Raw genomic sequence first — 15,766 nt, 5'->3', positions numbered from 1 at the left:
TCAGAGATATATGGTAGCAAATATTTTTTCAGATTTGATAACACATTTAGGATTTATGGTTTTTGCACCAAAGTAGGCAAATATGCCTTCAATATTACCAAAATGGGCAAATTTTGACCCAAAGTGAAGTCGTGGGGGGCCAAAACGACTTCAAATGAAGAAGTCGTGCCTCCCAGCACGACTTCACACTGTTCATTTGTTCAATGTTGAAGTCGTGCAACCTAAAAACGACTTTAGAACATGGTAATTGTAATCGATTACAAAAGTCATTTTTCATAAAAAATTAAAAAAAAAATTAAAGTTGTGTGGGGTTAACCACTTCTCTTATTGAAGTCGTGCACCCCCTCCCATTCTTACTTTTTATATTTTCTAATTTTTTTATTAATTAAAATCATTTATAATTTGTAAATAATATTTTTAAATGTATTTAATATAATTAAAATTATATCTAATTAATAATTATATTTTTTAATATTATTAAATAAATAAATTTTATAATTTTAATTATTTTTGTAATTAAATTAAATTTTTTATAAAATATTTTAATTAAATAATTTATAACTATAATTATTTTTAAATTTTAATAAAGATAATTATGTAATTAAAATTTAAAAATAATTATATTTTATTATAATTTATTTTTTTGAATTTTTATGATTGTAGAATATCTTTTAACAAATTATAATTAATTAATAATTTTTTTTCACTATAAACTATTTAATTAATAAAAATACTAAATATTAACTATTTAATTAATTAACTATTTTTGTAATTAATTATAATAAAAAATAATTTATGATGAAATATAATAAGTTTAGACATTTTTATTTATGTAGTCACAATAATTATAGTTAGAAATTATTTAATTGAAATATCTTTTATAAAAAATTAATTTAATTACAAAAATAAATAAAACCATAAAATATATTTATTTAATAATATTAAAAAAAACTTTAACTATTGATTATGTATAATTTAAAATATTTTATATACATTTAAGTATATTATATAAAATTTATAATCTTTTTAAATAATAAAAAACTAAAGAAATAAAAGTGTGAAGGGTGCACGACTTTAAGTAAATAAGTCGTGAAACCCCCAACGTTTTCAACTATTAAAATTTTTTATTATTTTAAATAGTTTATAATAAGAAAAATTATTAATTAATTATAATTCAGAAAAAGATATAATATAATAATTAAAATTCATAAAATTAAATTATAATAAAATATAATTTTGAAATATTAATTAGATATAATTTATATTATTTTAAATATATTTAAAAATATTATTTATTAATTATAAATCATTTTAATTAATAAAGAAATTAAAAATTAAAAAAAAGATAAAAGTGTGGGGGGTGCACGACTTCTCATATTAAAGTCGTGACCCCCGGTACAACTTCAATACTTTTATTATTTTTAACGAAAAAAAGACGTAATCGATTACAGTATTTGGTAATCGATTACAGTACCCCGAAGTCGTTTTTGGGTACATGACTTCAACATTAGTCAAATGAACAGTGTGAAGTCGTGTAGGGGAAGCATGACTTCTTCAATTGAAGTTGTTTGGACCCTCCACGACTTTTTCATTTTCGTAATTTCGGTTGAATCTGTCCATTTTGATAATATTAAAGGCAAATATGCCTAATTTGGTGAAAAAACTCAGATTTATTAATATGGAATCTACCGGAAATCCTAACGTACACCTCAACCGAAGACACTACATACAATAAAAAAAAAAGGGTTTTACTCCCTACACCACCCCACTTTACTTCCTGCACCACCACATTTTTTTAAAATGCCAAAATTATCCTTTATATTTTAAAATATCCCACACCCCACCCCTTTTCTTCAACGGATGTCAACATCCGTTGAAGAAAAAATTCTTCCACGGACATGCTACATCCGTTAACGGATCTGGCGACATCCGTTGCCTTTTTTTGTTTTTTAGTTTTTAGTTTTTTTATTTTTTTTGTTTTAAATTAATATATAAATATTATTTAATTATTTTAAGATTATTACTTAATTATTTATAAATTAATTTTATTTTATTTAATAAAATAATAATTATTATTTTAATTTATATATTATTATTTAAATAATAAATTAAAAACTTTTTAAAAATCTATTAAACGGATGTGGCACATCCGTTCCGTTGAAGTTTTTTTCTTTTAAATAAAAGTAATAAACTAAAATATGAAATATGTAAATGGATGTTACGGATGTCAACATCCGTTGAAGGTGAAACGGATGTTGACATTCGTTTTATAGAAGGGCAAATAAGGTATGGGGAGGTGCAGGGAGCGGTTGGTGGTGGTGGAGGGAGCAACTTTAAAAAAAAAACAAAATTCATTCCTGTATCCAATCGGCGAAGCAAGGGAGTGAACGATAACTGTTGGAGATTAACTTTTCCTATTTTATTATAAATTTATAAGGATAAAAGGGACATTTCCTAGTTTAGCAGTGCAAAGAGGATTGCAGAAAGTAGCAACCTTATTTGTATTTTTGTTTTGAATGGGAATAGAAGGCCCAATCATTATATTCTGAATAAAAAATTTATAAAATTAGTTATATTATTTTCTTTTTGTAAAAAGGCATAAATAATTTGCATATGATAGAACGAACGTAATGTTTTAGCTATCATTTGAGACTAAAAAACTAGAGTTATTCTCTGAATCATTTGATCTTATAAAAATTTTCTCAATTCTTATTATGACAATCCATAAGGCTCATATATTATTGTTTGTGACGTTTAGTTTATGTCCTTTTTTTTTGTTTAATTTTAGTTTTACATGTCAGAATTTCTATTTTTCAATTTTACAAATTTTTTAAAGTTTATAACCGATAAAATCACCTTTGAAATTCATATATATCGATATAACTTGATTGGTAACATAGGTTATATCCAACCTTAATCAGATTCGAAAGTTTTCAAATTAAGAATAATCCTCATCAACTATACTAATAATCTTGACTAGTAAAAGATAGATAGTGTGTTGATTAAAATGAAAAAAAAAAAAACTAATAAATTAACAATAGGGTTAAATATGTTTTTATTCCCTAAACTATTGACCGTTTCTGGTTTTCGTCCCTCTTCCAAACTAAGGTACAATTTGGTCCTCAATCTTTAAAAAACGTTCGTTTTAGTCGAAAAAACGAACGTTTTGAGGACTAAAACGAGGACTAAAAACAAAATTTTGAGGACTAAAACGAACGTTTCGAAAAGAATGAGGACCAAATTGTACCTTACTTTGAAAGAGGGACAAAAACCAGAAACGACCAATAGTTTAAGGACTAAAAACATATTTAACCCTTGACAATATGTTGAATGAGGTACTTTTAATGAGACACGTTCTCATAATTCTCATCCAAGTAATCCTAAGGTCTGCACCCTGTATCAGCCGAATGCAGTGGTTGTGCTGTTGGTTTCGGTGATATACGGTCGTTGTTTGAAAATAAATTATACTTTTATGCATATAAATTTTCTATATTCATTTAATATTATATTTTTAAAAATAAAAAAGTATTTTTTTATAATTATTTTATCTCGTGTCATTATCATTATTATTTGTTAAATCTTTCTATTTAAAACCTCCATTTCCTCACCCTTTCTACCCTCAATCTTATCTGCAGCCTTTGTCTTTTCCACACAGATTACAAAAGAATACAAGTTTGACTGAATTTTGAATATTCGTTGAAGAAAATTAGAAAATTGATTGCATCGCATTGCGTATGCTACACCCTCTCAGCATGATGAATTCATTCTTTTGAGCTTTACCTTCCAATTTCTATGCGGAATATCGTTCATTGTGCATTGTACTTTAATGTACCTGTCACTATTGCATTTGTGTGGTCTCATTTCAGACATAATTTATTCCAAACGTGTTGACTACGTGCGTATTCCCTAATCCATTAAGGTAATTCCGGTTGAATATTATATATACACGTCACTTATATATTATTATATATTTTAATTTATTGGTCACGTTGAACTTCTTTACTAAATAAATAAAAAAGTGACATTTAAAAAAAGGAATATCGTTTTAAAATAATAATGTTGATGATTAAAAGTGTATTCAAAATTATAAGAATTAAATAGGGTTTTTGTTAACATTTTTATTTACAATATTTTAGGAGATGAACCCTATGGATGAAAGGAGCGTTGTTCACCAATAAACAACCTACGACTAACTAATCCTTAACGTTACTCAATCCATACCTACAAGAACAATTAGACTAGGACCATATACTTAGTTTAAAATTAACATGCCACCTAAAAAATGTTTTTTTTTTTCAAAAAATCATTTATACTTTCATCTTTTCAAAACTTATTTTTTAAAATAAACAATTTAATTTAAGTTTAATATACTAACAATATATAACTTTATGTTCTTTTATTTAACTTAATTATATATTACTGTTTTGTTTGATGACTTAGAAAAAGATATTTTAGAATTGATAGTGTTTTAAAAATAATGAGATTAAGTTATTTTAATATTAAAAAAATTATATAAATAAGAAATTTTATAAGCGAATTTTATTATTTTAAAATACAAAATTTCTATGGAAATAATTTTTTAGAATTTTCTGATTTTTTTTCTAGAAGTTTTTAACATTTGTTCGTTTCATTGAATATCCGATATCGTAGGAGTGATCTTGCCAACGAGTTCTTCAATTTGGTTCGATAAGTTTTTTCGATCGAGTAAGTCACTATTTTCATCTTGTATGTAGGTTTTTCTTGTTTGCATGTGCTATTCAAATCATTAATATGACTTTCTGCTAGTAAGTGGTTTTTATAGTAGGTCCAATTGATTCTTGAGATGTCTTTATGCATAAATATAGCATCATGTGGAGTAGAAGATGTTTTAGACGGTTAGATCTGTTAAGAGTTGTTTTCATAGCTGAGAGAAACTAATTATAGTTGTCTTAAGTTAAATTATTTGGTTAATTATATTTATTTGTGTTGAACTATGGACTTTGATTTAATCTGTTTTAGGTGTGTGTTTTCATATGTACTATGATATGTTAAAAGCATGAGTTTTATGGTTTGTTTGTGAGTTGTAAAGCTTATGTGTGATTCTTTAATTGAGTAATCTGGCCCAACTCGAGTTAAAAACATGAAGTTGTAAGTGTTTAAAACTTTACTAAGTGGGGATTAATTCAAGATATGGTTGAATACTAACTGCTCCCACAGATCACCACGAGGCTTTCCAGTGTGCTTTGTCCTCACTCGCACACTTTCCGGGTCCTCACTCGCATACTTTCCGGGAAAACTTCCCAGAAGGTCACTCATCCCAGAATTACTCCAGGCTAAACACACTTAACCATGGAGTTCTTATGAGTTAGGCTACCGAAAAGCAAATGCATTTTGGTGATATGAGTAGCCAAATCAATCCTTTTAAGCTATCCTTCAACTGTATAGTCTCTTACCTACACAGTCTCTGGATCCTTCTCATTCCGGTGTATGTTCGATTCGTCCATGTGCCCCTTCCACTAGAAGCCTTGCCAGGAGCCGCTCCTTGTCAGTGTCCCTTGCACCGGCGTCACTCCCCGCCCTCTTGTCAGTGCCCGAGTATCACAAATATGACGATAAATTCTTATAAGATGAATTATATGTTTTATATGTGATATTTTTTTTGTAAATTAGATTACTGTCTTTTGTTTGTTTTTTTACTATGTGTTACGTTCTTATTTATCAATTTATCACCTTATTAGTGTGAGAGATACATGTGATAAAGACATCTCTTGTAGTTCAGGAGTCAACTCTATGGGTGGTTGAACAATATTAGATCATATAATCTTATAATAGAATCACAGTAGCTTGAAAATGTATAGATTTTAATGTAGTCATATATTGTAAGACTTATTAATATATGATATATATCACATTATTTGCATTCTGAATATTCACAATGAAATGTTTTATTTTAGTAGTATTATGTTATTAAAATTGGATGTCATTAATAAATTGATTATTATAATATTATAAAAATATATATATTTATATATATATATATATATAAAAGTGAAGTATAATAAGTGAAAAATTCATATTTATAAAGCATTTTCAGTCATAAAAATCAAATAGCTAAATGATGGATTAAACTTTTTTTTTATCGATTGATTTAGATACTCGATGATATCATAATAATTTTGGATCCCTTAGTTTTTTTTTTTTATTATTTGAGATAATATCAAATTACACGATACCAAATTTTATTTTACTTGTGAAATTAAATAAAAGTTAAAGTTTATCCTTTATATAATATCAGAATCCATTCCAATAACATTTTGTTATTGAGCTTATGTATCATTCATGATCGAACATGCATTAATCTCCCACAAATAAATAATCCTTCATTTATATTGAAAATCTTATATTAATTAAAGGTAAAATTAAATTACAGTATAATAAATTAATTTTATCTTAGACCATGATCAATTAAACTTAGAGTGGACTTTTTAATAGAAACATATTATTCATTTTAATTAGTGAAATTAAACACCTATTTAGCAAATTGATAGTCTTTGATATCAGCCAAAAACATATAAAAATAATTAAATTACAGATAGTGTTGTTAGACTGTGCTTGGTAAAATCTATGATTATATATAATCCAACAAGAAATTGAAAACTTCCACGTCTTCACAAATTCATTTGATGAAGCAAGCCAAATTTAAATCCATTTTATTCAATTAGTCTTTGGATAAAACGTTGTTTTATTTTTATTATTCTTTGTTTACTCTTTCTTAGTTTGAACTACGCGTAGAGCACAATTGTTTGCTATTATTTACATAAAAAAGAAATTGCAGTGTAAATATGAACGGATACCACCGTGTTATTTGTTTGTACTTTTTAGTTTCTACTTCATTTTCCTATGTTATAGTATATAATAGGTTTAAATATGTTTTTAGTCCCTAAATTATTGGCTGTTTCTGGTTTTCGTCCCTCTTTCAAAATAAGGTAAATTTGGTCCTCATTCTTTTCGAAACGATCATTTTAGTCTTCGAAACTTTGATTTTATAAATGAGGACCAAATTTTTAACGGTGTTAGTTTTCGAGGACTAAAACGAACGTGTTGTACCTTATTTTGAAATAGGGACAAAAACCAGAAACGGCCAATAGTTTAGGGACTAAAAATATATTTAACCCTATATAATATAATACGACTTTAATATTTAATTGATGAGATTTTTATATAATCAATTATTATTTTTATTTATGCACTGTTTTGTTGTATTTTTTATACTGTAATTGTTTTGTCATATATTTTATTACAATTTTAAGAATATTTGTCGTCTTTGAGTTTAGTAATCATGGTATTGTCATAAAAAAATCATTTTAAAATATGAGTGTTTATAAATTAGTTACGTGATATTTTTAAATTCTTTATTAAGGGAAATTTAATCTATTGAATTAATTAAAATATATATATCATGTTTGGTAGTTGAAAAAATAAGCGCATATACATGTATTCCTGGTTTAGGCCCGTTATAAAATTAAGGATTTTGTTAAAACATGTAAGCAAGTTTTTTTACAAATCAATTGTAATAATTATTTATATGTTAGTCGTAATATATTAAATTAATTAGAAAATATGTATCTGAGTTGTTATTTATAATGATTTATTAATATAATTAACAAGACCATTAACTAATTATAATTGATAATAGTATACGTGATTATTCTTGAAACTATCGGGATATGAGAGAATATATTGATTTTAAAGACGGAAAATGGATTGAAATGTAATTATAATTAAATATTTTCACAAAGAAAAAAAAATCCAATTTCTAAAAAATAAAATTTAAATCATCAATAATTATAATTAAATATTTTCACAAGTCAATTATGTTTCTGACATGCCCGTTGGAAGGGTTGTAAAGTATAGTGATGTTTTAATTTCATGATTCAACTACCATTTTTCATTTCTTTCTTTTACAGTCAGCACATGTGAAGTAGACTCTAAGTCTGTCTAAAATAAGATATTAAAAAACGTATTATCAAAATTTTAAATTATACAATTTTAATATTTAAAAAATATTTGATTTTAATATATTGTCAGTAAAAATTATAAATGTTAAGCTCTAATTGCCATATAAACTCACTCTATTCACGGTAGATTTAAGTTTAATTGGATTAATTTTTTAATGTGAGTCAAATTAAATTCAATTTACTTAATAAATTTGAAATTGAGTTGAAAGTGAACAACACTTTATTACTTTTTTTTATAAGTTTATTTATTATAATTATTGTCATTTTTAATTATGTAAGTTAATAATTTAACTTTTTAAATACTATTTGAATAAGTTAAATGTTTAATTTTTTTCAAATTAATTAAATTGAGATTTTAATTTTTAACTATTGTTTTTTTCATAAAATATTTTATTGTATTGTTATTAAAAAATTGACTCGAGTCAATTCCCTTGTACTATAATAAATACATAGAGTAGATTAGAATAACAAAATATTTTTAAATGACTGAATTAAATAGCCTATCAATCACAAAATTCTTGCTTCATCAAAAATTAAATCGAATAAAATTAACTCTATATAGACTCCCTAACTTAGATTTAAATTTTAAAATAATTATGAAATCAATAGTATGAACATATAAATAGTAAATCAAATTATTGTAAGAAATTTTTTGAGATTTCTATATATTCTAATTAAATCATTTTAAGAAATGTTTTATTTTGGTTTTATTTTTATTAAATTCAATTGTTTGAATTGAAGTTTCACATTAAAATAAAATATAATAAAATCGAGTAATATATAAAAAAACATATTTAGAAATTTAATATATCAGAAGTGTTATGTAAATGATGATGTCATAATATATTTGTATGGGTTGATTATTATTGTCAATCTTCTCCTATTTCCCTCGTAAATACGATTATTCATTTTGAAAATTGTGAGTGAAGTATCCCAAATTTTAAATCTTTGAAAAATAAAACACAGTTCTAAAAAGTTATATTTAATTACACAAAATTAACAATAAAAGCAGTACGCGTAGTGAATAATGAGATATAAAGTTACTATTAACAACGAGAATTAAGAGATAAGAAAAAATGTACATAGTAAAGTTAAAAAACTAAAATATAGGACACATTTAAGTTTTTGAAAGTAATGCAAAGTTGTTTGACTCTTTAAGGAATTACATGAAAGTTTCTTGAAGAGAAAGATAAGAAGACGCGCTACTTTTTTTAGCTATAAAAGCCAAGGTATGAAGCCAATGCAGAAAGTTTGTTAGTTTTTCCGTATAGCCATTTTTCAGCAGACAGTTATTATTATTATTATTTTGCGGATAAATAAATAATAATAAATAGTAATTATAATATCAGAAAACAAAACCCTAATCCCTTTTACACTGTTTCGTTGGCATTTTGGAAATTAGAAATTTGCAGAGAGGGAGAGAGGATAAGAGAATGGGAGGGTGTTTTTCTGATATGCAAGGAGGGAAACAAGCTGTGGGAGGGTTAAGTGAAGCCGTCAATGCGGAAAACGACGCCGTAGATTTCTTTTACAGGTCTCAAGGGTTTCATCAAATGTTCTCACAAGTTGAGGTACTTTTTTTTTTTTCATAATTTTCTCAGTTCCATAAGATCACTATCGTAAATTTCTTGTCACATTGATTTCCATTGTTCAACCTACCTCGTTACTATCGCCGTCGCTTTCTTTTTAATTTTGTTGACTTGACTTCGATATGACTATTTGTTTAATTTGTCTTTTAAAAAAATCGTAGAACATGTTGTGATGAACTTCTCTTCTTCCTCCATTTCTTTACTATATTTAGATATCATCGTGCTTTAAGCCTTGTTAAGGAGATCGGTCTTTTTGTTGTATTGTCAAACCAAACGTGGAAGAGAGGGAAACGGCACGGAAAAGACTTAACATAAACAAAAGCGGACAAAGAAGAAGACTTTCAAAGCAAGAAATTGACTCTTTAAAATAATTCAATAAAATTAATAAGTTAATAACAATTTTAGTTTAGCTATTATGTATACAGTTTAAATTTCTCAATACTAGATAGCAGAAATTGTGATATTTTTACACTCTTTTAATATTTACAAAATATTACTTAATTATTTGAAAATGAATTAATTAAGAACTAAAAATTAGTGATTAATTTTTTTTACAAGGAATTAAAAAATTCATTTCATAAGGGAGATATATAAGTTTTTTTTTTTCAAATTTTAGATAGATGAAACAAATAGTGACCAAAATAAAACATTATTGATTTTACAAATATGAAAGACATATTTATTTTTTCTATGACTGTAAATTGAGTTTTTATCCTATACTGCTTGGTGTCGTTACTATTATTTAGTGTAGAATTAAAAAAATTCTTTTGCAATCAAGAGATTCATTTAGATAATTTTAAATAAATCCAAACATATCATTAACAATGTTTAGGTATTTTATTTTATGAGCTCTTGTTTGTTTTCAATTTATTCTGTTCACTTTTTTTTTGTTCATTTTCAATATACTATTTTGTTATATATTGTTTGAACCTGGACAAGATTGACAAATACTTATGCTCATATAATATTTTTTGCTGCAGTTATCTCTTTCAGCAGCCAGCTTGCTTGATCGCGACATTGCATCAAAGGTATATTTTGTTTTAGATGCCTAGATTCGAGATGGTTGTCATTTTCTAATTTCTTCGATGTTCTATACCTTTCTATTTGTCTTAACTAGTTTTTCTTATTAGATGTTTGTAGTAATATTTTTCAAAAAGTGCATAACAAGTATTATTTTTCAATATATAGAATGCAAAATTTTATTATTAGAGTCACAGTTTCTCCACAAACTCATGGACAAACAGTTTATCTACAAAACATTGTTTTCAATAAATAAACTTGAAAATATGATAATCTTTCTTATATATTGTTCAAAATTGGCCTTTGCAAGCATAATTTAGTTGGTTTTGTTTTCTTATTTTATTTCAGAGTGATCCCATGGTTGTAGTATTCGCAAAGAAAAGAGATGGTAAATGTGAAGAATTAGGTCGCACTGAAGTAATTATGAATTGTTTGAATCCAGAGTGGATAGAGAAAATCAGTGTTGCATTTCACTTCGAAATTGTGCAACCACTTGAGTAAGCTATCCTTCATGTGTCTTGCTTCTATTCCAATTGTAATAATAACTTACAACCTTTCTCTCATTTTACTTTTTTTTCCAGATTTCATGTTTATGACATTGATACAAAATATCATGGTATTCCCACCAAGGTTTGTAACCATAATAACTCTGCCTCGAAATTTTTATGCTTAATTAACTGGAGCATGAATTATTCCTGTATATTTTGCTCATTAAAGACCTAACAGTAATACTATTCGACTGAGTTAAAGAAAACAGTCAACTCGTTGCTGCTTTCTTAATTTTTTGGTATTGTATATTATCGAATTTTTTATAACCAGAGGATAAATCATATAAATATATACCATCTTATTTGAATTTAAATTCACATTATATATAAGCATTTCTTTAAGTATTTAAAATATTTTATGAAAAGAGCTTAAAGTATTTTTAGTTTGATTGCTCCAATACACAGTCGCAAGTAACTTCTAATAAATTTGTTCTCATTTTTTAATGTGTTTCTATATGATCTTCAAAATAAAAAAATCAAATTTTTAATTGCTTCACTAAAATGCATAATGAGAGTGCAAGGGGGCCAATTTGTTAAAATGAAACTATACTTGTAAAGTTTAGATATGCGTTTTTGCATTGTAATAAATTCTCCACATTTTATATTCGCTTCCTCTTGCCGAATTAGTGAATGGTTATGACTCATGAAGTTTATAGTGGAAAGCTAAGAAAAAAAATATAACGTGTTTTTCTTGCAGACACTAAAACTGGGAGATCAAGACTTCCTTGGAATGGCCAGCTGCACCTTATCAGAGGTCAGTCTCATTGTATTTATTTGTAATTTTTGATACGTGCTATTTTGGGCTTAATATAAATCCATGACGTAATTTTCATGTTTTAATAAACAATAAATTTATCCACCCGCCTTCGGTCATATGATTATGTTAATGGATTCTGATAAAGTACAAATCAGCAATGAGTGTATAGAGGTGGAAAAAAAATTGAAGAAATAAAAGAAGAAGCTTTGAATACAGAAGAGAAAGAAGGATACAAAGTTTCGCAAACAAATATATGAAATGCAAGAACCTTTTGAACTTAACTCATTTTGAGATTCCTTATTTAGACAGTATTCATACAGGATTTCATGAAACTGCTCTTAGGAATTTGAGCTAGAAAATCTAAAAATCTCACATGTCATAAAAAGGAAGACATAAATAAGAAAAAAAGATTCATAAATATATTATTTAAGATTTTAGATGAAAGATATTATCTTAATTTTTATATAAATTTATTTAAAATTCATTGATCTCATATTTTCTTAATCTTTGAATGACCCAATTTGTATAAATTTATTCGCAATTCACTTGTATCAAATCTCCTTTGTCATCCTTGAAGAATTCAATATAATCTTTTACAAAAAGAAAAATTGAAATGGTACTTTAAAAAAAAGGGCAACTCGTAAATTTAGAGACCGAAAAGAAAAAAAAGAAGCGAAGTGTGTGATAACGTGGGTGATGGGATAAAAAGAGAAGGAAAATACCAGTTATAAAAAGAGAATGAGATTTTATGCATGTGTTTATAATTTTTATACTTTTCCTGTTCTACTTGTTAATACTTTGCATTGAGAAATGAGATTTTGGACATTTGTGTGCGCGGCAGATTGTGACTAAACAAAGTAGGAGGTTAACATTAAGGCTCCAAAACAAAAGCGGGAATGGTGGTTTAAGAAACCTAGGAGCAATTACTGTTCATGCTGAGGAGACTGTTGCATCGAAGAGTGTAGTTGAGATGGTCCTGCGTTGTTCTCGCTTGGACAACAAGGATGTTTTTTCCAAAAGTGTACTTATTCTACATCCCATCTACATTCTTATTATTCATGTTTTTTCATTTAATTGAGTACATATTTATTTGTTTGTTTAGCATTTGAAAAATCTCATATTTTTTTCTTCCTAGGACCCTTTTCTAAGAATATCAAGAATGGTCGAGAGTGGAGGTTATATTCCTATCTGCAAGACTGAAGTTATCAACGACAATTTAAATCCAAAATGGAGACCAGTTTGTCTTGGTGGTCACAAGTTTGGAAGTAAAGTAAGCCAGCCATATTTGGGCTTAACATTTGAAGTTATGTCAATTTAACATTCTGATAACTTTTTATTTATCCAGCTTTCAAACTTTTTTACTTCTGTGCAGGAAAATCCATTATTGATAGAGTGTTTTGATTTCAATAGCAGCGGCGATCATGTACTTATTGGGTAAATAATGCAACTATTATAAATTATTTTTTTATCTATACTATCCTTTTATTTTATTATTCATTATTTTCTTAAATATTTCTATTAATGTTTTGAATTTTTACATTGTCATAAAACTAACAGTATTACAACCAAAACGTAGAACTTTTAAATATAAAGATTACATTAAAAAATGTTCAAGTATACTGATCAAAATCTTACTTTTAACTTATTTCTGTGGGGCCGTTACTTTTCTAGTTCATGAATGCAAAACATATTGATGTCAAAATATATTGAATCAGCAAAATGCAGAAGTCGGTAGCGGACCTTGAAAAATTATATAAAGAGCGTACGGGCGCAAATTTTGTCATATCATCCAAAAGCCACATAAAAGAGAAGGTGTGTATTGATCCATGCAAAAGAATTACTTATTTTGCACTACTCCTTTACTCAATCTCTCACTTTTTACAATTTCTTCCATTTAGGTTTTGAAGGGTCAACTGTTTGTGGATCAGTATTGTGAAAAGGAGCGGTTCAGTTTTATCGACTACATATCTAATGGTTTTGAACTGAACTTCATGGTTGCTGTAGATTTCACTGGTAAGTAACCATTGTTCTTCTACTCCCAAAGATGAATATGAATTTGATCTCTATAGTTTATTAAGCGCTTCAAAATTTGTCCAGCTTCAAATGGAAATCCTCAACTTTCAGATTCCTTGCATTACATTGATCCACATGGTCGGTTAAATTCATACCAAAAGGTACAATAGATCGGCCACGTTTTGCAGCTTATAAACATGTATTATGTACAAAATCAGAACACTGTAATTTTTTTTACTTCTTTATATATGGCATTGAACAACTTCAATAATAGGGCGGCATTATCTGAATCATTGTTTTGTCTAACCAGCATTGGTATTGTTTGTAGGCTATAATGGAGGTTGGAGAAGTTATTCAGTTTTATGATTCTGATAAGCGATTTCCTGCTTGGGGCTTTGGAGGGAAGATACCTGGTGGAACCATATCCCACTGTTTTAATCTAAACGGGAGCCCAGGTGGCTCTGAGGTTAGAAATTCTTCCCCTCTCTTTTTTTTTATTATTTTTTAGGAAAATAATTTTATTATTTGCAGTATTTTATGTCCGTGCGCCGTGCCACAGCTACTACATTGTTGGTGTTCTATCAGATTAACATAACTTTCCTTTTTTGTGTTTTAGGTTGTAGGAGTTGAAGGCATAATGGATGCTTATGGCAGTGCTTTGCGCAGTGTCACTCTGTCAGGACCCACTTTGTTTGGTCCAGTTATCAACACGGCAGCCCAAATAGCTGGGCAGTCCCTCACATCACACAATAACACTATGTATTATGTGTTGCTTATCATCACGGTAAGAAGATAACGAATTGGTGATGCTATTTTCTATTTGATGATGATGAATAATCAATCAAGTGGTTCATCTTCTTACAGGATGGAGTTGTCACTGATCTTCAAGAAACAATAAACGCTCTAGTTAAAGCATCTGATCTTCCCCTATCTATTCTCATAGTTGGAGTTGGAAATGCTGACTTCACCAGCATGGAGGTTTACTACAAATCCTTGTCCAATTGTTTTCCTTAGACCCTTTTAATTATTCAGTAGCACGCCAATGCTTTTTTGCTAGAATGAGTAGATACACTTGTTTGTCTGCAGGTGCTGGATGCTGATAATGGGCGTCGATTAGAGAGTTCTACTGGTCGTGTGGCTACACGGGATATAGTACAATTTGTCTCTATGAGGGAAGTACAGAGTAAGTACCAGTTGCTTCTCAAGTTAACTTGCTTTGCCTTTTGAACACAATATATCAAACAAATATTTTACACCTACCATTTTTCTCATACTCTTGCATCTTTTGACTCTTCCAATTTGTACTTTAACAGGTGGGCAAATATCTGTTGTGCAAGCTCTTTTGGAAGAACTACCTGAACAATTTTTGTCTTTCATGCGAAGCAGAGACGTCAAGCCTCAGCCACACCCTTCTCACTTCCCTCAAGCTTCCACATCCACCATGCAATAGGTTTTACTATTACAGACCACCCACAAGCTTTTTTTCCTCACGAAACCAGTTCAACTTAAATGGCCGAAATTCTATTAGCTAAACTAGTTTGAATTTTATCAAATTTCATTTATTTTTTTGTTGAAATTTAATTGTAAATATATAGAAGCATGAAAAAGCTAGGGTATATCAGAGTAAAGTTTTTTTCTTGGGTGATTTATTCCTTTTTCTTCTGTATTCTTTCAACATTTTGTAGATTTTTCGTTGCTGATTACATTGTCTATATCATACATTTGTATAATATAATTCACTGAAACTTATCCTTATATTCTGACCATACCATGCTTACTAAGTAACTTATTGTCAGCTTGATGAAATTTATTAAGGCTTAATACTAATTTTGGTCCTCCTTA

General features: G+C 27.6%; 1 protein-coding gene across 1 annotated transcript; it reads left to right on the top strand.

The window, feature by feature from the left end:
• Positions 1 to 9,306: 9,306 nt before the first annotated feature.
• Positions 9,307 to 15,675, top strand: LOC124824116 (protein BONZAI 3). The gene is made up of 16 exons (XM_047296489.2): positions 9,307 to 9,568; positions 10,567 to 10,614; positions 10,955 to 11,103; positions 11,188 to 11,236; positions 11,852 to 11,908; positions 12,753 to 12,932; positions 13,047 to 13,181; positions 13,284 to 13,345; positions 13,627 to 13,723; positions 13,810 to 13,924; positions 14,009 to 14,085; positions 14,253 to 14,390; positions 14,541 to 14,708; positions 14,789 to 14,902; positions 15,011 to 15,107; positions 15,238 to 15,675. The coding sequence occupies exons 1-16, from the start codon at positions 9,431 to 9,433 to the stop codon at positions 15,372 to 15,374; spliced, it is 1,761 nt and encodes a 586-aa protein (XP_047152445.1). The 5' UTR covers positions 9,307 to 9,430; the 3' UTR covers positions 15,375 to 15,675.
• The last annotated feature ends 91 nt before the right edge of the window (positions 15,676 to 15,766 follow it).

Source organism: Vigna umbellata, chromosome 5 (genome assembly GCF_029865625.1).
Source record: "Vigna umbellata cultivar VRB3 chromosome 5, Vumbellata_1.0, whole genome shotgun sequence".
NCBI lineage: Eukaryota > Viridiplantae > Streptophyta > Magnoliopsida > Fabales > Fabaceae > Vigna > Vigna umbellata.
This window is presented reverse-complemented; position numbering and strand designations above follow the sequence as displayed.